Source organism: Osmerus mordax, chromosome 6 (genome assembly GCF_038355195.1).
Source record: "Osmerus mordax isolate fOsmMor3 chromosome 6, fOsmMor3.pri, whole genome shotgun sequence".
Taxonomy (NCBI): Eukaryota; Metazoa; Chordata; class Actinopteri; order Osmeriformes; family Osmeridae; genus Osmerus; species Osmerus mordax.
The window spans coordinates 303,528-329,988 of NC_090055.1; the positions used below are offsets into that span (position 1 = coordinate 303,528).

The 26,461-nt window shown below is 47.4% G+C and overlaps 1 protein-coding gene across 2 annotated transcripts; it reads left to right on the forward strand.

The window, feature by feature from the left end:
• The first annotated feature begins 324 nt into the window (after nt 1-324).
• On the forward strand, nt 325-26,179 carry nr4a3 (nuclear receptor subfamily 4, group A, member 3). 2 transcript variants are annotated; one of them, XM_067237603.1, is made up of 9 exons: nt 325-612; nt 3,491-3,661; nt 4,561-4,642; nt 7,730-8,559; nt 14,452-14,581; nt 15,428-15,591; nt 16,345-16,544; nt 22,251-22,429; nt 24,889-26,179. In XM_067237603.1, the coding sequence occupies exons 3-9, from the start codon at nt 4,579-4,581 to the stop codon at nt 25,146-25,148; spliced, it is 1,827 nt and encodes a 608-aa protein (XP_067093704.1). In that variant the 5' UTR covers nt 325-612; nt 3,491-3,661; nt 4,561-4,578; the 3' UTR covers nt 25,149-26,179. The 2 variants fall into 2 exon arrangements, with proteins under 2 accessions (XP_067093704.1, XP_067093705.1); XM_067237604.1 differs by lacking the exon at nt 4,561-4,642.
• The last annotated feature ends 282 nt before the right edge of the window (nt 26,180-26,461 follow it).

Below are 26,461 nucleotides of genomic sequence, written 5' to 3' on the forward strand. Positions count from 1 at the left end.
TCTGTTATACAGTGAGCTTGCCTATGGAGTCATTTTGTCCAACAATCGTAAAATCAACTTGCTTTCAGCCGCCCCCTCCTCTCCCCCCCCCCCCCCCCCCCCCCCCCCTCTCTCTCTCTCTCTCTGTCCCTCCCTCTCTGTTTCTGGCACTGTGTGTGGGGCTTATGTGTCCGGTAGCCTACTGTACGGCGAGAGGGAGCTACAGTTGGTGACGTCACCTCTCCCATTACGTCACATTGACGTAGCGCATACCAGGCGCTCTATGTGGAGGCAGACTCACATAAATGCTCTATTAGACTTTCTCCCTCAGACCGCGCACATAAACAAACCCGCGTTACAACTTAGACAAGCATCATTACTGACACAGTCACGGACGGACGGAACACAATTCTAGCACACAGGACTTTATTTTACCCAACTTTAGATTAGTTTAGATTACTTAAAAGAAAAAGAAAACAACATAGTTTCCTTCCGCGGCATACTCCTTTGTTATTATAATAAGTGATATGTTTTATATTAGTCGTTTTTGATAACAATACTGGGACCCTTCACATGTGACTTTATATGCGAGGTTATTATCATATGTAAAGACGGAACCGCTACAGCAAACAAGTAAGTACAAGCCTTTGCTTCTGAGAATGAATGGGTTTTCTTTTATACTCTAAGGAGAACATTATGCCAACAGAAAAACGTCAATTCCTGTGATTTGTTTGTGAATGTGTCCTTACGTTTTTTGAATTGTTGTTTGTTTGTTTGTTTAAATCGTTGTTCCTAACTTCCTCGTGCATGGTAACCTGTTGCTTCTGCGAGCCCGGCTCAGGGGAGTGTGTGTCGGTGTAGGCTGGTCTGTGTGTGGCTTTAGTGTCTCCGGGGGTAGATGGAGCCGAATTTGAATTTAATTTGCCCAAGGAAAGGTGTCATATTCTTTCTGGTTGTCATGGTAATGTTATGCGTTTCACCCATACAAAGAAGAGGGGTCAGAACAGCGAGAAATCCTTCAAGCCCGCGACTGAGAACAGAGAAGCTTTTTGGGATGTTACTTTTTCTGCAGGCGTTTTATTAGCAAAGGTTTTATATCATTTAAATGAATGGAATAGTGTATGTGTGTTCACGTGTGTGTGTGTGTGTGTGAGAGAGAGAGAGAGAGAGAGAGAGAGAGAGAGAGAGAGAGAGTGAGAGGGAGAGAGAGAGAGAGGTACAGTGATGTAGCCTGACACAAAAATAAACAAAACATTGTCTGAAATGCTTGCTGAAATGTTTGAATTGTAGTGTTGAGACTACCCTCTATTGACCCTCTATTAGTTTCATAACTTTTAGAGGTTATCCTAAGAGTTTAATTTCCCAAACAAGTAGATTTTCCCAGAATTATTTGTTTTAATATATCTACCACAACCTGCATCTTTTCAGGTAATATTTGGGCACGAATTGTGGTTGTAAAAACGTTGGTCATTGTTTTATAAACAGGCGACACATGTATAGATCAATGGAGGGCAAGATGCATGTCCCGAGACCAACTGTAAATGTCAGCTGTCATCCTGGCAAACCCACAAGGACTAAGAACTGGACTTCCCAGTCTGCTGAAAAATAAATCAGTTTTTCACTGATTTAAACCAAACCCCTACTGTTTAGCACTCAACTTGCCCGAGGTTAAGTTTTGTGCAAATTGTCTTAAAAGGGTGTATTTTATCAGCCCAAACATGCCTTGGCTAGCCTAACATACAGGCCTACCTAGGACTGAGTCAAATGACATTACAAGTTTTAAAGACCTTATCCTGCCTGATCGTTTCTCATTCTCTCTCTCTTTCTCGTTTCTGTCCCTTTCTCTGTGTGTGGGGGTTTGCGTGTGTGATGACAGTTCTTACTCTGACAGTCTCGCTCTCAAGGCTAATTTACTGTACTTATATATTTCTCTCGCTCTTTTTATCTCTCTTCTTTTCTTTTTCTGTTTGCTGGAAGCCTCGCGCTGTCTGGCTTATTGGCGCGGGGGGCTACCGGCGCTCCAGGGCGCGTGCTTTACCGCTCCCTCACCGTTCTCTAGGTTACCGGTGTGCGAGACCCCAATGTACCGGCACCCACCGGTCGGCAGGAAAGAGACAGATACAGAGAAATAAAGAGTAGACCATGGACCCCTGTGTTTTGACATGAACATAAACGGGTTCTATAATATGTCACGATAAACAGACACATCGGGTAACCTTCAGTGCATGCTATGTAGGTCCTGGACAACGTCGAAATAGCCAAGAAAAACATGAACATGTTAAGAATGAGCTCCAAGGCAAATGTATAATCGACATTTCCTCTAGTACTTGATGCGCTTGCTGTCGAAGACGAGTGAGTCAAAAGAGAAGACGCCACGGTCAAGTCAGGCAATAATTGATTTTCAAAGTAAACGTCTTCCAACATGAAGTCAGATGACTAGTTGTTATTTAGTTTTACTCTGATCTTCCGGCGACAGTCTGAAAGCAGTTGGCAGAAGTAGCCTATCAATTGTAGTAATTGTGTCTTAAACTCGGATTTGAAAACAGATCAACCATCCAAGACAAGTTGGGGACAGAGTCAGGCGACTGATTTCATCTGGGGTGAAACAGGGTCCTAGGGAAGAGAATCCTGGTGACGGTGGAGGTAAGCAATAGAGCTGTGAGGAGGGCAGGGAGACGGAGATCCCGTCTTGTCTTTTGGGGTCATGAGCAGCAGAAAGGGGGCGCTCGGAGCTTTGAAATTCCCTTATGCGCTGCAGCAGCGAGGTGCGCGAGACCCAAACTGTGCTTTGTGGCTTTATGGCGCTTTGGGAAATCGGATGGGTGTCATTCTGGATATTCAGTACCGGACTCGAATGCCTGATATAAAGTACCACAAGGTTAAATCAAGAACATTTTAAATGTTTCTGAATATTTATTTATGACCACAAAATTACTGCCCAATAAACCAATTGATTCGTTTGGTTGTCAATCGTTCCCCAAAGAGCGCCTTTCCAAAAGTCTAAATTATATTAAGCCTATTTTGTTGCGCATAACAACGCTGTAACGCTATAACAATAGCTTTCCACTCAATAGGCTAGACTATTTAATTCCATGATATTTTTTGATGTAATCTTATGGGGAAGGCCTATGTAGCCTATTTGAATTTAATGTAGAATTGTGCATTATTATTGTAGGTTAGTGCCGTTAAAAAGGTCGGCGTGGGGCATTTGCTACATGTGCTGCTATATTTTAGTCAGTTTAACTAGTTTTTCCTTTCATTTTCTGTTCCAGAAACTGAGAACATACAAGTTTGATCCTCGGCTTAATTACAACGCCTCTCCTCTGTGCAATATCTCTTTATTAAAATAAGTTTGATCGTGTAAGATTGTGGTATAGATCGTGTAAACTGGTGGTATAATCTATAATATTTTAGGTTTATTTACAATACTCCACTTTGTTTCCGTCTGAGTCATTCCGGGACTCCGCATGCCTGTGGTTTGATGTCCGTGACCCGTTTGTCTTTTCCCTAGACCGTGGTTCGGAAGAGCGCGCGCTGCCGAGCTCAGAGCCCCAGCGACCGGACAGTTCCTCCATCGATCCAGCTGAGACCTGCTCTCTCCAGGAGCGCTGTCCACGCCATAGCCGTGCAAGCCCCCATCACCGGATACCCAGCACCATTCAGCGCGAAGCTTTCTCACCAGGTATGCTCGTGCCCCGCAGCCCATCTCCTCTTCTGATATCAGTCTCTTGGTGCTCTGACTCTTTAGCTCGCGCCCTCCTTATCCACACTTTTTTTTATCCAGCAGACTATAAATACATTTTAATATCACCGTTATATGCTATATTTCTTAAATAAGATAAACTTAACAAACAAATATTTTTGTCTCTGATTTGAAATACCATTATAGCGTTTGTGTCTGTGTGCTCGTGTGTGCGCCTGTTTCTGTCAACAGGCGCCGATATAGGCCTGTAGTAGCGACTTTAAATGTCTATCTAGATGTGGCCTCTGTTAACTGAAATAGATAAAAGTCACATTGAGTAGCCTACAAAAGCAGGACAAGAAATCAAATAAATGCAATCTGTAGCCTAGATATCGATCCGCCAAATTACTCAATGAGATTAAATGTCTTCAAACCATTGAGACAAAAATAAATTACCCAAATGAAGCATGTGGTTGTTTTTCTCCGATTTTCAAAGAGGTTAAATGTGATGTATTGACACGTGGCAGTCTCTAACTTGCGGTGAGACGTGACCACAGTTATATTAAATATATTATATATATATATATATATATATACCTATATATATGCGTTCACCTGCATTTTGTATCTCTAACTAACCCTTCTCTTGAAACCACCAAATGGTGTGTTAAATGGCGCATTGTCCAAAAGCCACAGTCATAGAGTGAATGATTCTCCCTCTGTCACTGCACTTTGTGTGTGTGTGTGTGAGAGAGAGAGACAGAAAGATTGAATTTAACATATATGATTTTGTTTTTGGAGTCCATTGAATAAAAAAGAAATTATTTACTATTCATTGATAAGAGCTTGATTAGCAGAATGTTTGTTCTTATGTCTGCACATCATGTTTTGTTTGCTAGATCTATGGCATTCTGACAATGAACAAACGCGCTCAGTTATTGGAACAGCTGCAGTTTGTCCAGTTGAAATGTTCATCTCGAGGTTAGAGACTGTCCCTTCCTGTCTGTCCACCATAGTCTCTGATTCTGCCTGCTGTCCTCTGTCCTCCCACCAACTTTCAATCTCTTTCACACACACACACACGCACAGACACACACACACACACACACATACACACACACGTACACATGCACACAAACACACACACACATACACACGCACGCACACACACACACACGTGCACACACACACACGTACAGACACACCCAAAAACACATACACACACGTACACTTCCATACATTTAGATACAGCATGAACACTTAGTCTTCACTGGTGTGCTGCTGGATGGTCAATAGAACCTACCTGTCTGTGCTAGAGAAAGCCCTGCTCTGTAGATGGGTGTCTGTGTGCATGTACACAGAATGCCCAAGTTCAGCTATGTTTGTATGTACACTTACAGTTCAAGCTGACCTACGTCAAAGGAGGAGTGTTTGGGTATATATATATATATATCAGCCAGATTGGGTTTACATTATAACATGCAGTATCTATCTTTCAGTCAAATACTATACCCAGGTGAGATCAATACAAACACACACTTGTGTTAAAACACACGCAAACACACCTTGTTCATCACACACTGAGATTAAGTTCCTTCACACTTTGGTTATGACTCAGGATGAATGAGTGTCATTATTAAATAACGTTGTCCTTGTTCAGTCACATGTCAGAGAAGAGTTTCTGAATTTAGTGCAGGTTTTTTAAATCCTGGTTGGGAGCAATTTAAAGAGAGAAAAGTTAGACATTTGAAGTTCAGTGTTATTGGCCAATGAGCTGCTGCTCTGGAGCCCACGTGCATCACGCTCACCTTTCTGTCTTGGGTTTTCTGTCACCCTGTCTGTGTGCTGCTCGGATGCCTCTGAAGTGGCGAAATGACGTCCTGTGACGCGCGTGCATGTGTGTTTTCCGCGTAGGTGGTAGAAGAGCTGCCTGGTCATTCGCAAGGCCGTCATAGAAATAAAACCGAGATGATGACGTTATAAAACCAAGCCGATGACGTTAAAGTGCGTCCGGCTTTACTCGCCCACCAGAGTTCCAGATTCGGTGGATGAATAGAACGCCCGCGACCCATTTCCTGATTTTTTAAACTTAACTGTCGCTTGACCCCGTGTCCGGCAAACACGGGGCGAACTTGGCAAATCACCGTGACATGTAGGTTAGTGTCCTTGATAAAGATCTTTCTGCAGTCTTTGAATAACTGTAGAGACCTTGCCCTTAGGTAGACATAGTCATCAGATATGATTTGATTGTCTTTGGAACTACTTTTAATGAACGCCTCACTCCCCTTACTCAGTCTTTATCATGGGATAATTATATATTTTCTGTGACCAAGACATGCATGTCGCACAATTTTAATGGATTAAGTTGATTTGAGAAAGTAAGCACGCATATTTAATGACAAGTCCTGTAAAACAAATACCTTTGCTATTATGAAGTAGGCCTAACTATAGTATTTAATGTGTACACTTGCTTTCTCGTATTATTGTTTTTTGTTTATTATTGACCATGGACATCTTACAGAAACGCGAACTATAGCTGACGCGGCCTGTTGAGGACTGTTGCGTGAGCTATGTGGGTTTGTGTGTTTTTCGGAGAGGAAGCCGACTAGGTGAACGGCAGTGATATGGCCCATATTAGTCTACATTTATATGACGCGTGGGGAATGAGGGCGATTACGACAACGCACGCAGAGCGTCAATGGGAGCCGCGCTCTGTTGACAGTTCCCTGCTTGAGAGCGATGAGCAAACATCGCAAACCTTAGGTGCGGTGGCACTCACGATTGATTACACACACACACACGCACGCACCCACGCACGCACACATACAAATAGGTAACACAGCAAACCACTTCAGTCGCCATACTTTACAGGTGTGTGTTTGTTATGTAACGCTCCTGCTGCAAAGTTGGATGTAGCTTACATTTTTGAAGATTTCTGACAGAATTTAAAAAACACATTCACATAACTACTACAATAAAAAATAAAAATAAATATCTCCCGCCAATCAGTCATTTAATTTAGTATATGTCACTGCAGCCATGCTGTAAAAAAAAATCCCTTGATAGCTATTTGCAGTGTCCATGTGCTTGTGTGTGTCGTGAGTGTGTGCGTGCGTGCGTGAGTGTCTGTGTTTGACTGTGTGTGTGTCTGTGTGTGTTTGTTAACAAGGGTCCAACATCAGGCGGGAGTCCATCTGCCTCTCTTCAACAGCATCAGAAATAGGAATCACACACACAAACGCGCACGCACACTCACACACACAGCCACTTAGCCACACTTACACAACTAAGAAGTACAGTATAGTCCTTATTATTGTAGTATTGTCACAGTAAATCATGTAATTGTAAAACAAACACTAATTGGGGTGGAATCTCTGTCTAAATATTCACTGTTGTTTGACTGCACTGTTTGTGAGAATGAGGGGTGTGTGTGTGTGGCCATTTTATCAAATGATTTGAAGATAAAGTTTGAGCTTGAGGGACAAATAAGCAGACATTAACTGTAAATCAACAAGTAAATGTTCCAAACCCTCCCTTCACATGTTCAAAACCCTCCCTTCACATGTGACTGAACACAAGCCAGGTTTCCTCAGCACTGCAGTACACCAGCTGACTATTTATAAACGGTTTATAACCTGACACATGTCCTATCATAGACATGTTTGATTTAAGCACTCCGTAATTTTGAAACCTCCTGCACCTCCTGGTCCAGGGGTCACCTCATACTGAATGTGTTCTATGGTTATGGCTGTAGTTGTGCTTATTTATGGGTTGTTGAGTGGTGTTGTCTGACCCTACACCTGTGGTTACGGTCATTTCTGCCTCTCATCTGCCTTTCATCCTCACTAATTGGCTAAAAAGTGTTGGAGCTTGACACTAACAACTGACCAACAATGTGCTTGTCTGTCTAACAATTAATCAAATGTAAAAAAAGAAATTGTCAATTTTACTATATCCCCCCCCCTCTCTCCCCCCCCCCCTCTCTCTCTCCCCCCCCCCCCTCTCCCCCCCCCCCCCCTCTCTCTCTCCCCCCCCTCTCTCTCTCTCTCCACCCTCCTCTCTCCGTAGACATGCCCTGTGTGCAGGCTCAGTATGGGCCCGCACCTCCCGGCTCTGCCTACTCTGGCCAGTCCTTCGGTTACCCGGGCGACAGCTACAGCTCTGATCTCATGACCCCGGACTACACCAAGCTGGACCTGGGCGGGGGGGACATCTCAGCCGCAGCGACCACATCCCTGCCCAGCTTCAACGTGTTTGTGGAGGGCAGCTACGAGCCCAAGTCGTCCTGCCTGTACCAGACACCCTCCCACAGGCCAACCATCAAGAAAGAGGAGGATAGCTACCCCTCAGCCCCCACTCTGGAGTCCATGTCCTCCTCTTCCATGTACTTTAAACAGTCCCCCCCCTCCACCCCCACCACTCCCTCTCTGCCCCCGCAGCCAGGCTCTTCCTTCCTCTGGGAGGACCACTCCCTGGCCCCACCCAGCCACCCCCACCTGGAATCCCTGGGCTCTGGCCCCCTCAAGTCCCCCCGCTTCTCCCACTTCTACCAGCACTCGCCCCCACACAGCGGAGGCACCGTGGGGGGGTACGAGGGGCTGGGGGGTGGGCTTGCACGCTCCTCCTCCTCTTCCTCCTCCTCATCCTCCTCGGCTCCCCACCCCCATGGCCCGCCTCTGGAGCAACACATGTACCAGCTGCACCGCGGGGCCGGGGGCAGCAGCCTGGCCTTCCGCTCGCTGGCTCTGGGTCCCTGTGCCAACCTGCTGGGGGACAGCCTGCCCTCGCCCCCCCCACGGGGCCCCCCGGGGGAGGGCACCTGCGCTGTGTGTGGAGACAACGCTGCCTGCCAGCACTACGGGGTTCGTACCTGTGAGGGCTGCAAAGGCTTCTTCAAGGTAAACTCACCTGGCCACCTGGCACCTGCCCTCTCTGTGCCACTCTCTCCTCCCTGGTCTCTCACTCTGTCTCCTCTTTCCCCTCTCTCCCCTCCTTCTCTCCCCTCTCTCTCTCTCTCTCTCTCTCTCTCTCCCCTCCCTCTCTCCCCCCTCTCCCTCTCTCCTCTCTCCCCTCTCTCTCTCTCTCTCTCTCTCTCTCTCCTCTCTCCCCTCCCTCTCTCCCCTCCCTCTCTGCCTTCCCTCCCTCTCTCCCCCCCTCTCTCTCCTCTCTCCTCTCTCCCCTCTCTCTCTCTCTCTCTCTCTCTCTCTCTCCTCTCTCCCCTCCCTCTCTCCCCTCCCTCTCTGCCTTCCCTCCCTTCCCTCTCTCCCCTCCCTCTCTCTCTCTCTCTCTATCTCTATCTCTCTCTCCTCTCTCCCCTCCCTCCTCTCCTCATCGTCACCTCAGTTGGCACTTCATGAGCCCAGCTCAGGACCTATGGCTTGCCTTAGTGCCATGCAGCTCAGGACCTATGGCTTGCCTTAGTGCCATGCAGCTCAGGACCTGTGGCTGCTTTAGTGCTATAGTGCAGCTTATCTCCTCTATCAAAGCTGGAGCTCTCTCTGAGCTGCTGTCTGACTCTCACGTGTGTTCTGCAGGGTGGTAGGGATTCCTTTTCTCTGTCTCTCTTTCAGTCTCATTCTGTGTCTTTGTCTGCCTTTTCACTTTCTTTCTCTCGCTCTCTTTTTCTCTCTGTATCTCTTGCTCTCTCTCTCTCTTTCTCTCTGTCTTCACTGAGTGCTCTCTAAATCGTCTCAGAGGCGTTACCAAGGAACAAGGTGCCTGTGAGGGTCGTCTCCCACAGCGACCAACACAGCACAGTGTGTGTGTGTGTGTATGTGTGTGTGTTGCATGACTGCCGGGTTTGTTAAAAATATGTGTCCTCCCAGAGACAACCAAGGATTTGGTTGGCAACACACACACACACATGCATACTTTGTCAGATCGCAAAACAACATGAGAATATTGACTGTAATAGCCTGTCAATATTTTGGTTGATGTGAGTCATTTCTTCCCATCAAATATTAAATTACTTAGATGACTGTTCTCTCACATCCTATATTACGCATCCCACTCACACATACGTACACACATATACACACACATACGTACACAAGGAACCATTTAACGATGATACTGTTCTGATTCTGATTTTAGTCTGAGGCATTTTCAAAGTGTACAAATATTTTTTCAAACACTTAAGCGCAAAAGGTTTACAGTGATTTCACTCAGTATTATTATAGATTTGTATATATTTTTTGAATAATTTGCAGACTTCTGATTTGGTGCTCACTTAAACATGCCACAAAAAACAAGGATTTTTAAGTTGTATTAACAGACTTTCAACCAATCACATAATGCTTTTGTCATGTTATTTTTTTGAGTTCTGAATGTTCTCGTTATAGAGAGTTAGAAGGAGAAAATTAGCAAACGAATGCAGAAAAAGTGTGTGTGAGAGAGAGAGAGGGGGAGAGAGAGCGAGAGAGAGAGAGGGAGATGGAGGGAGAGAGAGAGAGAGAGAGAGAGAGAGAGAGAGAGAGAGAGAGAGAGGGAGAGAGGGAGGGAGAGAGGGAGAGGGAGAGAGGGAGAGAGGGAGAGAGGGAGAGAGAGAGAGAGAGAGAGAGAGAGAGAGAGAGAGAGAGAGAGAGAGGAAGAGCGCAAACACAGAGATAATTGAATAACGCCTCTGGTAGGTGGAAATGAATTATCCCTCTTTTCAATTAGTTTCACAATTTGTTTTTATTTAGTAATTAATGAAACAGCGTCTGGTGGCAGCAAGCTTCAGGCTGTGTGTTAGCTACACAAGTCAGCACACAGCCTGTCAGAGATCACTAACGTCTGCTACACACACACACACATAAACAGACTCTCTCACACTCCAATGCACATGAACATATACACGTACAGACACACACACACACAATTAAACGAACACATGCAAAAACATTCATACACATCCAGATTTTAATCAGTCATAGACCATTTGGACAATATTATTTGGATTTACTTGTTTACCATTGAATCGGTCAGGAAACTTTGAATGCTGGTATTTACCAAGTCTTCACCAGAACACAAAAAGTGTTATGTACTGTTCATTGCATTTTGTATCCAATTTTGAACTAATTATATCTAATCTAGTGCATGATTTCATAGTAGTGTAGTCAGTGTTATTAGGGATCCATTGTTATATAATTTGTCCAATCTGAAAAAATTTGCACTAATGCCAAATTAAAGTAATTTTCTCTTGAATAAGCATTAATTTGCTGTCAGTTAAATATAATATATTTTTTCCTCACAACGAACCTGGTAGGTACTGTAGAGTTTCCTATTAATATGTTAATGGCGACTATGGATTTTAGTTGTTCTGGAACATTAGTTCAAAATAAGAATTTGTTCAGGTAGGAGTTAATGTTTTTGTTGTACTATGTTCAATATCGTAGTCTTATGTTAGTGGACCCTAAATGGCCCCATAAATGACACATAATGTACCAACATAGATAGAGAGGGAAAGAGACAAAGGAAGATAGAGGGAGGGAGAGAGAGAGAGAGAGAGAGAGAGAGAGAGAGAAAGAGAGAGAGAGAGAGAGAGGAGAGAGAAAGAGAGAGAAATCAAGAGGCTGGATATAGAGAGAACGTAAAACTAACAGAACCAAGGAAGCATTACTCCTACTAGTCATTGAGGGGTGAATGGAACATGATCAATAACACACACACACGTATATAAATATACACACACATGCAGGCATGTGAACCCTTAAGCATGTTCCTGTACAGCAATCTCACTGTCCCCAACACCACCCCCATACATTGTAAGATAACTACATTATTAAAAAAAGAAATAAATGAATCATGAATAGATAAATAAATAAATGCTAATCTGCCCCAGCACTTTTAATTAGAGATGGACAGCAGTGGAGGAACAGTCATACTGCCTAGAGAGAGAGAGAGAGAGAGAGAGAGGGAGAGAGGGAGAGTGAGTGAGAGAGGCCACGATAAGTGGGGGAGGGGGGAGGAGGGTCCCCAAAGGCTTTCAATTTAAGCTTGGGCTATTAGCACATGTTACATGTCATGACTCTGCTTCAGCAAGCCTCAGCCCAACCTTTGAGAACACCCATGGTGTGTGTGTGTGTGTGTGTGTGTGTGTGTGTGTGTGTGTGTGTGTGTGTGTGTGTGTGTGTGAAACTCTGTGGACTCAGTCTGTACCTCCTTTCTCCCAGATTCTAGTCTACCCAACTAGCACAGTCAGCCCTGCCTAGTCCTGGGCCTAGTCCTGGTCCTAGTCCTGGTCCTAGTCCTGGTCCTAGTCCTGGGCCTAGTCCTAGTCTTGGGCCTAGTCCAGCCCAGATAGAACATTCAGCCTTTATTCAATTTCCACTTCTGAAAACCTAGTCTGGAGGTTGAACTTAGTCACCACATTTAGAATCATATTTCAAATGTAAATTGAATTAGGGCAGATGACAACATGATACAGTTTATTTCAGGAAGTCAACACTATGCTGTTATGCTTATTAATTGGTGCTAATTACCCAGAAATTTAAATTGAATTTTTATTAAATGCGTATACCTGCAGATATGGGGTTGTTTTAGGAAGGAAACACTGCAAATTAATGTGTTTGTTTTACATTTGATACATTGATTCATGTGCTCTCTCTACCTCTCACTCTCTCTCTATCTCTCACACACACCCACCAACACACAATAGCAGTTCAACAAACATATATTATATATCAATATGTTATATATATATATTATATATCAACATTTTGTTTTTAAAAACAGCCTGTGAGGCCAGGACCCTGAAGCCCCAATAAACAAACTGATCACGTGATCCTCATCTGCCCTCCTCATCTTATCAGTGTGTGTGTTTGTGTGTGTTTGTATTTGTGTGTGTTTGTGTGTGTGTGCACATGCCTCCTGCCTTCTGTATCAGGTCTATTGATGAGCATCAGCGATGAGTGAGTTAGGCTGCATTAGCTGTGATGCGTGGCGTCTGAGCTTTGACGCCAGTCACGCTGCACCCAAGACTGTTCTCTCTCCAGGTCCCAGACAACGTCCTCGCGCCGCCACAGCCAGAGGAACAGGACAGACTCATAAGAGCTCAGTTCATCAGAATCGGATCCATTTATCAGAGATCTAGGAAGCATACAGCCATGACTAGATCAGGCTTAGGGTCACACCCCTTCAGGGAGAGAAATCTACCAAATCAACATTCCTCAGAAGCAGTTCAGTATTGAGTTTAACAGCAACTCTTAAGGCAACACAGTAAATAACGGGGGAATTCTGTCGAGGCAGTTTTTAAAACGGGTAAAAATTTTCTGAAAAGGCGTTGAAAGTTTTGATAAGCATACCTGTGTTTGGTAGAAATGGAGACGTGTGGGAATTTAGAAATTTAAATTGGGTGTGCAAATGATCACAATAACGGACCAATAACGGATGTATGATATTTCAATGTATCTGTTTTGTTTTTATTGAATTATGTCTATGCAGGGGTAATTATGCTATCTTAGGTATCTTAATTGAATATTGATATTATTTTTTTCAATTTTTCAATCGAAACAAAACCCTAATACGATGATTTAGGTAATAGAAGCAAAGAAAGAATAGGCGCGTGTCCGTACGGACTGCGTCAGGATTGTGCGACTTCGCTCAGTGTGTTTAGTTTAGGCAAACCCTAAAGGATGCAATTCTCTACAACCAGGTTAGCTTTAGTTGGCTAATGACCATTACTAACTTATCCCCGCGCGCACGGGTCATTGACAATTTAAGAGATGAGAGCGAGACCGTCACAGCGATCAGGGGTGCCATGGCAACCTCTCTCATCCCGCGCTGGCCTCCATTACGCGCCAGTTCCGCCCTTACGCCGGAGCATATGGAATAATTGGTGTGTTATTGGTCTCCCGGGGGAATAGGCATGTGTGGCGCGAGGGGTTCCTAATTGGATTTATTTGTTTTGATGTGTTTTAGAGGCGTTAACGAACGAGACTCCCTAACTCCCCCTTTCGCTCGCTCTCTCTCTCAATCTCTCTCTCTTACACATCCACCCACACACACACTAAAAACGGTTCACTGGTGCGCATTCATGTGGTTCAATGAGTAACAAATGTTCACCCAGAACTGACCGTTTTTATGGACTTAAACTGCTCATAAGTCTCAGGACGTCTTGATGTTAGAGCAAATGTGATTCCTAAATAGTTTTACAGGCCGCATTTGCAACTCGTTTGTGTATTTGATGTGTAGTCCGGCTCAGCTGTGTCAGTCAGCGGTTAGGTGCAGAGCCTCAGTTTTCAGCGCGCGCACAGCGGATAGACATCTCAATACAGGCTTCTGTTGTGTCTTCTTCACAAGGGGAGCGCACCCGGCCCAGCGCGGCCCGTTTCTGATTTCATTTTAATAAGGTCAGTAATAATCGCGCGAGCCAGCCGAGTAGAAAACAGTTCCCGCGGGGCCCATTGAGAGGCGCGATGCGCGAGGCCCCGGAGGTGCCACGAGCTGACCCGCGAGCTTCACAAACAATCTGATCATGCAGCTTTGCGGCCGCTGTCTCTTGTCTCGCGGGACCCGGCTCGGCACGCCAGGCGCTCAGCCCCATTGTCAGCGGTGGCGCTAATAAAATTGTCCCTCCTGCAGGCGAGGCATGTTAGGAAATTAATTTTATCTAATTATACTGATGTCACCGCCGCCTTTCAGAGCGTAATTAAAATTTGACCTGCGAGTTTCCGCTTTCTTTCTTCGCTGGAGAGAAAAAAACACGAATTGGATTAAGTAAATCAAGTGTTTTGGCGGCTGATTGTGTCTCTCCTCCGGTGTGTGTTCAGTTGCCTCGGCTGATATGGTTATTTGTGTGTCTCCCGCAGCGAACTGTGCAGAAGAATGCCAAGTATGTGTGTCTGGCCAGTAAAAACTGCCCGGTGGACAAGAGGAGACGTAACCGCTGCCAGTACTGTCGCTTCCAGAAGTGCCTCAGCGTTGGCATGGTGAAGGAAGGTAACTTAACGTCCACCACCACGCCATCACTCACATGTGTAGCTTATGTCCTGTACAACCCCCCACCCTCTTAATCAAGTCAATTTGACTGACCCCCTGATATCCATGGTGACAGCTTTGTGTATATCTGTAATCAGAGTCTGATTGGCCGGTAATGGCCTGGCCTATTGCACAGTCACACATGTGGTCCAATACAACACTCCACAAAGTCACTGATAGTTCAACTCATCCTCACTGGAGCTGATCCTCATTCATCACCCCAACACCACTGTTTACTGGTGGTGATGGGTGTGCTGGTCTGGGACCGTGCCTGGGTCTGGTGCTACACCCACTAGTGCTGGAGTTCACCAGTGCTGGAGTTCACCAGTGCTGGGGTTCACCAATGCTGGAGTTCACCAGTGCTGGAGTTCACCAGTGCTGGAGTTCACCAGTGCTGGGGTTCACCAATGCTGGAGTTCACCAGTGCTGGACCAGTGTCTGGGGGACAAGTTGTCTGAAGCAGTTACAGACTGCAACTCACTTAGTTGCTGCTGCTGTATTCAGTCCTATGACTGTCTCTCACTCTCTGCTCTCACACTAAGTGATTCACGGCTCAGAGACATGCACACTCCACTGCCCTCTGCTGGTCACAGAGAGAGACAACTCAGGGAGATGGGATCTGAGATGTGGATCTGAGATGTGGATCTTTAGTATCTGTCTTCAGAGTGGATCACTCTAGTGGTTTCAGTGTTCACTCCTCTCCTGCCCTCCCTCTCTATCCCTGGGTCTCTCTCTCTCGTTTTCATTGTCTCTCTCTCTCTTGTCTGGTGTTGTATTCTGATCTCTCTTTCTCCTCTCTTTTCTCAGTGGTGCGCACTGACAACCTGAAGGGGCGTCGTGGCCGCCTGCCCTCCAAACCAAAGAGCCCCCTGCAGACTGAGTCGTCTCCCCCGTCCCCCCCCCTCAGCCTACTCTCCGCCCTGCTCAGGGCCTACTCCCACTGCACCCCCCGCGAGCTCGACTACAGCCAGGTACGGCTCACCCTTCCGCTCACAAGTCCACCACCGTGGTGCTCTGAGACCCAGGGAGCTGGAGAGGATGGAGTGTCTTTCTATCTAAACACATCTCTCTTTCTCTCTCTCTCTCTCTTTCTCTGTCTTTCTACCTGCCTTTCTCTCTCCGTATCTCTCCTCTCTCTCTCTTTCTCTGTCTATCTCTTCCTATCGCTTTCTCTTTCTCTCTCTGTTTCTCTCTCTCATGTTTGGGAATGCGTTAGACGTGTTTGTGTCTTCAGTGTTTTTCTGTTTTTGTTTTTTATTGATGTATTGTTGTGTTGTCTGGACCAAGTCCGTAATCATAATACATATCAGGGGGGACACATCCCCGCCAAATATTCAAATCTGGTAAAATTGTCCCCCCTAAAATATTGATATAAAAATATAAATGTGCTACGCTATGACAGGCAACCACGCACGCTGTCCGAAATTATCCTAAAAAAAATAATTTGTCCCCCCCAATGTTGACTCCATGGCTACGGCCTTGGTCTGGACCATACGGACCATAGTTTTAGGGTAAGGGTTATATATATGTGATACGGACCATAGTGTTAGGGTAAGGGTAAGGGTTATATATATGTGATACGGACCATAGTGTTAGGGTAAAGGTTATATATATGTGATATGGAGCATAGTGTATTGTCCAGTAATACAGGTGTGTTAAAACTCTCCTCTCTCTCTCTTTTTCTTTCTATCTCTTTCTCTCTCCCCTTTCTCCACTTCCCATAGTTCAGTGCGGCGGATCCTCCCTCCTCCTCGTCGGACGCCCAGCACATCCAGCTTTTCTATAGGCTTCTCACTGCCTCGATGGATACCACACGTTGTTGGGCTGACCGGCTTCCGGGATTCTCCGAGCTCAACCGCGACGACCAGAACCTGCTCATAGACTCCGCCTTCCTGGAGTTGTTCGTGCTGCGATTGGCCCACAGGTGATGTTGCCATGACTACGTGCTGATGATCTTGACGTGTTCATAACACTGTGGTGATGTCCGTGAGTGGTGGTGAGGTAGTGAGGTAGTGTGGTAGTGAGGTAGTGTGGTAGTGAGGTAGTGAGGTAGCGTGATAGTGAGGTAGTGTGGTAGTGAGGTAGTGTGGTAGTGAGGTAGTGTGGTAGTGAGGTAGTGAGGTAGTGTGGTGGTGAGGTAGTGCGGTAGTGTGATAGTGAGGTAGTGAGGTAGTGCGGTAGTGTGGTAGTGAGGTAGTGTGGTAGTGAGGTAGTGTGGTAGTGAGGTAGTGTGATAGTGAGGTAGTGAGGTAGTGTGGTAGTGTGGTGGTGAGGTAGTGTGGTAGTGAGGTAGTGAGGTAGTGTGGTAGTGTAGTAGTGAGGTAGTGTGATAGTGAGGTAGTGAGGTAGTGTGGTAGTGATGTAGTGTGATAGTGAGGTAGTGCGGTAGTGTGGTAGTGAGGTAGTGAGGTAGTGTGGTGGTGAGGTAGTGAGGTAGTGTGTTAGTGTGGTAGTGAGGTAGTGTGGTAGTGAGGTGGTGAGGTAGTGAGGTGGTGAGGTAGTGATGTAGTGATGTAGTGATGTAGTGTGATAGTGAGGTAGTGAGGTAGTGTGATAGTGAGGTAGTGAGGTAGTGATGTTGTGTGATAGTGAGGTAGTGAGGTAGTGTGGTAGTGAGGTAGTGTGATAGTGAGGTAGAGAGGGAGTGAGGTAGTGTCTGCGTGTGTATGAGTGTCCGCCCAGAGCAGTAGGAGTGAACTGACTAATCATCATATCAACAGGATTATGAATTATGAGTCCAACACCACGACAGTGGCAACACCCACAAACATCCGTCCCTTTTCTGTTATTAGTCCGTTATCTGACGCACAGTGATGGATGTGTGTGTGTGTTTGTGTGTTTGGGTTTGAGAGATGTGTTGGTTCAAGCATGATGCGGCAAGTAAAGTGACTGTAATATAAAATAATGAATGAACCCTGTGTGATGAGTCGTGATCCTAGAGAGATCATCATCATGTGATGTAGGGACTGCACCAAGCCCTTTAGCCCTTCTGTGTCTGCGTATAGGCAGTATATGTTTTCATTTGTGTTTGTGTGTATGAGAGGGAGAGCCACACAGAGAGAAAGAGAGAAGAGAAAGTGAAAAAAGAAAGAAAGAGAAAGAGATACAGAAAGAGAGAAAAGAGAGTGAAAGCGAGAGAGACACACGAAAGACAGTGAGTGAGCAGCCGTGGAGAGAGGGGATGGATACCTGCCAGGCTGTTGTCAGCAACCCCAGAGCCGTCTTGGCTGCCGGGTTGCCAAGGGTTACCAGGCTGACCCTCTAGGGCATGTGCTTGGGTAAATTTATGGGATGGAGAGGAGGGGCTACAAGCCATCGTCTAGGGAACCAACGCAGACACACATAAAACACTTGCAGACAAACACAGTGTGGTGTGGAACAACGTTCCCTGGTGCCCAGCCTGGAGCGCAGGTGCAGGGTGGGTAGGGGTGGGTGGTGGTAACTCAGCCCCACCAGGGGGCACCAGCCTGGGCTCCTGACTCACTTTAGGCTGGGGACTCACAAAGGCCTCTGTCCAACACACACACACACTCATGCACGCAAACACCCACCAAATCCCTCACCTCAGTATCAGCCAAACTCCCACAGCACTGGATAAGTCACATCAACACTCTCAGAGCAGTGTTCTACCTTCTGACTCTTCCTACACACAGACACATATACACACACATACACACACATACACACACACACACACCCACACACATACACACACATACACACACACACATACACACACGCACCTACACACACATACACACACACAGTCATACACACCCACACACTCACACCAGCACAGTGTCTGAAGTTGTGGCTTTGTTTTGACCCTCGGCTGAACTCTGATTCTTTTAGGTTAATGTGTATGTGTGTGTGTGTGTGTGTTTGGGCTGATGACAAAGTGTTTGTGTAACAAAGAGAGGGAGAGAGACATCCTGCATGTGAGTGTGTGTGTTCAGAGAGAGGGAGAGAGAGAGAGCCTGCATGTGAGTGTGTGTGTTTAGAGAGAGAGAGGGAGAGAGAGAGCCTGCATGTGAGTGTGTGTGTTCAGAGAGAGAGAGGGAGAGAGAGAGCCTGCATGTGAGTGTGTGTGTTCAGAGAGAGAGAGGGAGAGAGAGAGCCTGCATGTGAGTGTGTGTGTTCAGAGAGAGAGAGGGAGAGAGAGCCTGCATGTGAGTGTGTGTGTTCAGAGAGAGAGAGGGAGAGAGAGAGCCTGCATGTGAGTGTGTGTGTTCAGAGAGAGAGAGGGAGAGAGAGCCTGCATGTGAGTGTGTGTGTTCAGAGAGAGAGAGGGAGAGAGAGAGAGCCTGCATGTGAGTGTGTGTGTTCAGAGAGAGAGAGGGAGAGAGAGAGCCTGCATGTGAGTGTGTGTGTTCAGAGAGAGAGAGGGAGAGAGAGTGCAGCATATTTGCTTCGGCCGTCGAGGCTGGCATTGCAGTTTGTGCTCCGTTTTTAAACGGTTTCCGTGGTTATTGGTCGATTACTGTGGTGACGGTGTAGTCAAGGGAGAACGAAATGTTTGGCAGAAATCCAGCAGTGAGTGATGTTTGTTTCCATCTGTCCTTCCTGAGTGTATCCGTGTGAGTGTGTGTGTGTGGATGGGTGTGTGTGTGAGTAAGTCATCATCTCTTTGTAATGTCTGCTGGTGCTCGGGTGTTTACAGAGTTGCTGTTTCTCGACACTCGCACACTTTCATCCTTCCGTTCTGCCGTTTCTTCTCGAGACCCATCCCTCTCTCAATCTTTCTCTAGTGCCTTCTTCTTCTCCTCCATCCATCCCTTTCCTCCCCCTAGCTCTCCCTCTCCTCTCCTCCACCTAGCTCCCCCTCTCCCCCTCTCCTCTCCTCCCCCTAGCTCCCCCTCTCCTCTCCTGCCCCTAGCTCCCCCTCTCCTCTCCTCCCCCTAGCTCCCCCTCTCCTCTCCTCCCCCTAGCTCCCCCTCTCCTCTCCTCCCCCTAGCTCCTCCTCTCCTCCCCCTAGCTCTCCCCCTAGCTCCCCCTCTCCTCTCCTCCCCCTAGCTCCTCCTCTCCTCCCCCTAGCTCTCCCCCTAGCTCCCCCTCTCCTCTCCTCCCCCTAGCTCCTCCTCTCCTCCCCCTAGCTCTCCCCCTAGCTCCCCCTCTCCTCTCCTCCCCCTAGCTCTCCCTCTCCTCTCCTCCCCCTAGCTCCCCCTCTCCTCTCCTCCCCCTAGCTCCCCCTCTCCTCTCCTCCCCCTAGCTCCCCCTCTCCTCTCCTCCCCCTAGCTCCCCCTCTCCTCTCCTCCCCCTAGCTCCCCCTCTCCTCTCCTCCCCTCCAAACCTTCTGCCACTGGGACACCCTCTTTTCTCAACTAGCCTGTTCTGATTAAAAAAAAGAAGTGTAAATGTGTGTATGTGCGTGTGTGTGTGTGTGTGTGTGTGTGTGTGTGTTAAGAGGGGTTGTAGTCCCTCTTACGCTGTAATGAGGATAATTAGACACACAGTATTTCATCTCCCTCTCATAACTGCTAAACCAACAGAGAGCAAATGTTTGTACAAACTGTAATTTAAGGCTCCCCCTCTTCCCCCCCCCCCCCCCCCCCTCTCTCTCTCTCTCTCTCTCTCTCTCTCTCTCGCTTCCCCACTCTCACTCCATCATTTTCACTCACACTGTTCTATTTTTGAATGTCTCTCTCCCCCTCCTCTTCTCCCCCCTCCTCCTCTCCTCTCCTCCTGCCCTCCTCCTCTCCTGCCTTCCTCCTCTCCTGTCCTACTGCCCTCCTCCTCCTCTCCTCTCCTGCCTTACTCCTCTTCTCTCCTGCCCTCCTCCTCCTCTCCTCCTCTCCTGCCCTCCTCTCCTCTCCTGCCCTCCTCCTCCTCTCCTCCTCTTCTGCCCTCCTCCTCCTCTCCTCCCCTCCTCCTCTCCTCTCCTCTCCTCCTGCTCTACTGTCCCCCTCTCCTCTCCTGCCCTCCTGCTCCCCTCCTCTCCTCTCCTGCCCTACTGTCCTCCTCCTCCTCTTCTGCCTTACTCCTCTCCTGCCCTCCTCCTCCTCTCCTCCTCTCCTGCCCTACTGCCCTCCTCTCCTGTCCTCCTGCCCCCCTCCTCTCCTGCCCTCCTCTCCTCTCCTGCCCTCCTGCCCCCCTCCTCTCCTCTCCTGCCCTCCTCCTCTCCTGCCCTCCTCCTCTCCTCTCCTGCCCTCCTCTCCTCTCCTGCCCTCCTGCCCCCCTCCTCTCCTCTCCTGCCCTCCTCCTCTCCTCTCCTGCCCTCCTCTCCTCTCCTGCCCTGCTCCTCTCTCTTCTCTCCTGTGGTGGATCCATCAGCCTCAGATTTTTTATATGAAGGAAGCAGTGCTCGTCTGTCAATAATAAAGAACATGCATCCATCCCTCCCTCCTTCCTTCTATTTTCCTTTGTCTCTCTCTCTCCCCTCTTTCTCCCCCCTCCTCCTCTCCCTCTGTGGATAAGAGCCATGGCTGTGTATCGTGAGTAAATGATAGTTAAATTCATCTAAGAGGCTTTTTCATATCCTCATTAGGGGTCTGTGTTTCCACTGTGAACCACAGCCCAGGCACATTAAAGCTTTAACCCTTCACCTAAACACACACACATACACATACACACACACACACACACACACACACACACACACATACGCATTCACACACACATATACACACACATCCACACACACACTACACCAACACATGCATTAACGCATACACGCACACACACAGACATGCACACATCTATGCACACACACAGACATGCACACACACACACAGACATGCACACACACACACAGACAGACATGCACACACACACACACACACACACACACACACAGACATGCACACACACAATCGCAGAGCAGCAGCCATCTGTGATTTCTGAAACTGACTGAATAACTCCCAGAGGTTAGGAGCAGTAAAGAGCCCTCACAGGAGAGGGGCTTTCTTACTTTGTGGCGTCAACACAGCTTGACTCCTGTGGGATCTAGATGGGACCTACATTCAATCACACACACACACACACTACTGCTGCAGCTGCCGCACACACACCCCGGCCCTCTGCCCTAACCCTTCACCTTCCCCCACACCACCACAACGAAACAGGAATGTTTTAAAATGCTATAATTTGGAAAACGCAACGTTAATCAGCTGCATGCCTGCGTTTGATGTGCAGTGTGTGTTTAATGTGTTGTGTGAATGTGTGTGTCTGGTTATGTCTGTGTGTGTGTGTGTTTAATGTGTTGTGTGTGTGTCTGGGTGTGTGTCTGTGTGTGTGTGCTGCCACTGTTTCTCATTTTACTAATTGTTTACGTGCTCACTGTGAACCAATAATAGAGCCTGTTTCAGTCCAGATTCATCCTCCATCAGGACTTCCTGTCCTCTCTTCCTGTCTTCCTGTCCTCCTCTTCCTGTCCTCCTCTTCCTGTCCTCCTCTTCCTGTCCTCCTCTTCCTGTCCTCCTCTTCCTGTCCTCCTCTTCCTGTCCTCCTCTTCCTGTCCTCTTCCTGTCTTCCTCTTCTGTATTGTGGATTGAATTTGAAGCACACTGACATCCACTTGAATCCACAGATGTTACAACGGAAACAATTCCATCTATCTGGTATGTCCAGATTTAATCTATTATCTACATGTTTAACTAATTTGTCTCCCCCTCTTATTTCCTCCCTCTCTCAGGTCCATGTTGACGGAGGATAAGTTGGTGTTCTGTAACGGCTTGGTGCTGCACAGGTTCCAGTGCCTTCGTGGGTTTGGAGAGTGGTTGGACTCCATCAGAGACTTGTCCTCCCACCTCCAGAGCCTCAACCTGGATGGCTCGGCCTTCGCCTGCCTGGCGGCGCTGGTGCTGCTTACAGGTAGGAACCTCCACACGCCACCCTGGAGCTGGAGTCAACTTGGTTCCCTGCACATTCACACCGTGTTTACGTGCTCAGTGTATGTGTGCTGTCATAGACTGAGAATCACGTGGTGAAACGATCCGTTTGAGGCTCCTTAGCTTGGAATTGGACCATTCTGGGTCCACATCTGCTCCTGCAGTTGTCCTTGAACATACATACACACACACCTACACACACACATACACACTCGCACGGTCACACTCACACACCTTTGCCGTGTAGGTACACCTGATATCCATCTGCTGCACAGGCTGAACACCTGTCTGAACACCTGTCTCTTTTTAATCAGTTTGTAGTGTGAACAGAATGTGTGTGTACACGTGTGTGTGTGTCTGTGTGTGCGATACATGGTTGTTAATTGATTGACAGATGTTTACTGGTAAAAAAAAGGAGCAGACCAGAAATAGATCATCTCATATCATTCACCAATTGAGAAAATGTTCCCTTTTTTGACCACAGACTCAGAGGTTAGGTAATATTAAACATCCACTCCTCCCCATGCCTACACCTCACCTCCCTCCTTCCCCCCGTCCTCTCCTCCTGTCCCCTCCCCCCTCCTGACCCCCGTCCTCTCCTCCTGTCCCCTCCCCCCTCCTGACCCCCACTCCCTCCAACCCTCCCTGGGGAAGCACTTAACTCCGTGCCGGATCGACCGGCCCACCGTCGAGCCCGGCTCCAGAATGGCGTCCGCGCTGTTCTCAGTGGCATTCTGCCACCTCGGCACAGCACAGCACACACTGCCACCGTAGAACCGCCAGAGCCACACAGCCATCGACCGCGCCAGAGTGGCCTCTGCAGAAAGAAAGCCATCGATCCCTCCCCAGGACCTCTAGCTCTCACAGAGAGAGGAGGGATAGAGAGGCGTGAGAGAGAGAAAGAGAGAGCGAGCATAAGAGGCGTGAGAGAGAGAGAGAGAGAGAGAGCGAGCTTAAGAGGCGTGAGAGAGAAAGCGAGCATAAGAGGCGTGAAAGCTGAAGTGAAAGGGGAGGATGTAGAGACCCCAGACATAGAACAGACAAAAGAGTCACATAAACAAACAATAAATAAGCTCGGTGATAATAGGCGCCTCAAACCGAGAGTTTCAACCCCTGTAGCACATACACACGTCCCAACACACCATGCAAACACACATCTTATACCCACACACCATGCAAACACACACACATCTTATACCCATACACCATGCAAACACACACACATCTTATACCCACACACCATGCAAACACACACACATCTTATACCCATACACCATGCAAACACACACACATCTTATACCTACACACCATGCAAACACACACACATCTTATACCCACACACCATGCAAACACACACACATCTTATACCCACACACCATGCAAACACACACACATCTTATACCCATACACCATGCAAACACACACACATCTTGACACACACACTCTTCAAACACACACATCTTACATACACACACACACACACACACTCAGAAATGCCTTCGGTTGCCATGACAGCAGGAGTCTCGTGTTTGTTTCACGCTAATGAAATAAAACTTCTAAATGTGAAATTAGAAAAAAGTCCTGCTGGATAAGGAGCAAAGAACACATACATTATCACATCTCTGTCTTTCATACACACTCCTTTGGTGTGTGCATGGTGCGTTTGTGTGTGTGCATGGGTGCGTGTGTGTGCGTGTGTGACGGCTGAACACCCTGTACTAAACACAATGAGTTAGTGTGACATTAGTGACCCTCACCACAGTCTGCTGAGGGGGCCAGCAGGGTTGCTATGGGCAGCTGAGTGTGTATGTTTGTGTGTCTAATCTCATTGGCTGCTCACAGTCCAGAATAATCAGCTAATTGTTGAGCACTTGTGTTTATGTCAACCTCTTAAAAGAGATTGAATATTTGTGTTTGTGTGTGTGGTCTTTGTATGAGAGCATGTGAATGTGTTTATTTGTGCCTGTCTGTGTGAGAGTGTATGTGTGTGCAGGACTGTGTATGTTTATGTGTTTGTGCAGGTCTGTGTGTGGGTGTGTGACTACATAGGTCTTATTGGGTTAAGGTGTTTATTGATCTGAAGTGAGCGAGAGAGGTTAAAGCCTGTTCAGAACACAAGCCATACAAACTAATGAGACGGAATTCAATATAAAATAAGATGTAGTTAAGATGCTATTTCAGCCCTGCTAGCTGGGCTAGCATTAGTGGTTGTCGGTGTGTTTTTTGTATCTCTGTCTGCCTGTATCTTTTTTTCTGTTTGTGAACATCTCTCTTTTTACTTTCTTTTTGTCTCTCTCTTTCTCTCTCCCCCTCTCTCTCCTTCTCTCTCTCTCTCTCTCTCTCTCTCTCTCTCTCTCTCTCTCTCTCTCTCCCTCTCTCTCCCTCTCTCTCCTTCTCCCTCTCTCTCTCTCTCTCTCTCTCTCTCTCTCTCTATATCTACAGAGCAGGTGCCTGGTCTGAAGGACTCCAAGCGTGTTGAGGAGCTGCAGAATAAGGTAGTCTGTTGCCTTAGAGACCACCTGGGCTTTGGCCCCTCCTCTTCATCTAAAGCCACACCCCCTCTCAGTCGGGTGCTGGGCTTGAAGGCGGAGCTTCGCTCCCAGAGGACCCAGGGCCTCCAGCGCATCTTCTACCTGAAGCTGGAGGATCTTGTCCCGCCCCCTCCCCTTATTGACAGGTTCTTGGACACTTTGCCATACTGACGCTGGCTGCTCTGCCACCACCTGTAAACACACACGTCCTGTTTGAGCCTTGTTGCCAGGAGCGCACAGACGTCTCCAGACCTCTGACCTGCACAGAGCCAGGACAGCCAAACAGAACGCTTTCACACGAAAGGGCAACCAATCAAAGACGCTTTTCACTCAAAAGGACAACCTATCAGATTGCTTTTCACACAGACTTAATAAAATGCTTTACCATTTCTTTTTTTATTTTATCCTTTGATTTTAGTTTTTTATTTGAGGGAGGACATCTGAGGAAGAAAAAAAAGATAAAACTGAAAAGTTACAAAAAAAATCTCCCTCTCCTCCCTGTGTTGAGTCTCATTTCACTTTGAGCAAGATGACAGCGTTTGTGAAGCCAGTGTGTGGCTGAGCGCTGGCCTGCTTCTCTGCTCTGTGGACCAGGACGGCCGGCGGGGGCTGGACCACACAGCTGCGCTGCACAGCCCAGCACCCGCTGGGTCCTACACTCTCTCCTGTATGCAGGAAGGAAGGGGCTGTTTTCTTATTGAATTGTATTGTCAGCAAATGGCCACGTTCAGCATGAACACGTTAAAAACACAGCAGTACACGATGTGTGTATGTGAGCGTAGACACACGATGGAATCTTCTACAGAACACATGAAACCACAGAATAAACACGTTGGAGTGATTAAAGCTCTGGTATCTAAGTGCAATTTATTAAGTGCTGTCTTATTAAACAAGGAGAAAGGTTTAATTTCAAACTCTAAATTATTTAAATACTAAGAATGGAACTCAGAGAGACATAGTCTACCCAGAGAGACAGTCTGCACAGAGACACACAGTCTGCTCAGAGTGACACAGTCTGCCCAGAGAGACAATCTGCCCAGAGAGACAGTCTTCCCAGAGAGACAGTCTGCCCAGAGAGACAGTCTGCCCAGAGAGACAGTCTGCCCAGAGAGACAGTCTGCCCAGAGAGAGACAGTCTTTCCAGAGAGAGACAGTCTGCCCAGAGAGAGACAGTCTGCCCAGAGAGAGACAGTATTCTCACAGAGACAGTCTGCCCAGAGAGAGACAGTCTGCCCAGAGAGAGACAGTCTGCCCAGAGAGAGACAGTCGGCCCAGAGAGAGACAGTCTGCCCAGAGAGAGACAGTCTGCCCAGAGAGAGACAGTATTCTCACAGAGACAGTCTGCCCAGAGAGAGACAGTCTGCCCAGGTGTCCCAGACTTGAACCTGCTGTCGGGTTTTTTGTCTTTAAGTCATTTTTAAATCAAGGTTTGAGTAGAACTACGGAAGAATGAACGCGAGCATAATTTGGCTTTTAAAGCATCT

Bases quoted from the DNA above. Each gene is read 5' to 3' on its own strand.
- nr4a3 (XM_067237603.1), top strand. From the start codon at position 4,579: ATGAACAAACGCGCTCAGTTATTGGAACAGCTGCAGTTTGTCCAGTTG. The intron at 8,560-14,451 runs GTAAACTCACCT...TGTCTCCCGCAG, and splicing joins GCTGCAAAGGCTTCTTCAAG to CGAACTGTGCAGAAGAATGC. The intron at 16,545-22,250 runs GTGATGTTGCCA...TCCCTCTCTCAG, and splicing joins GTGCTGCGATTGGCCCACAG to GTCCATGTTGACGGAGGATA.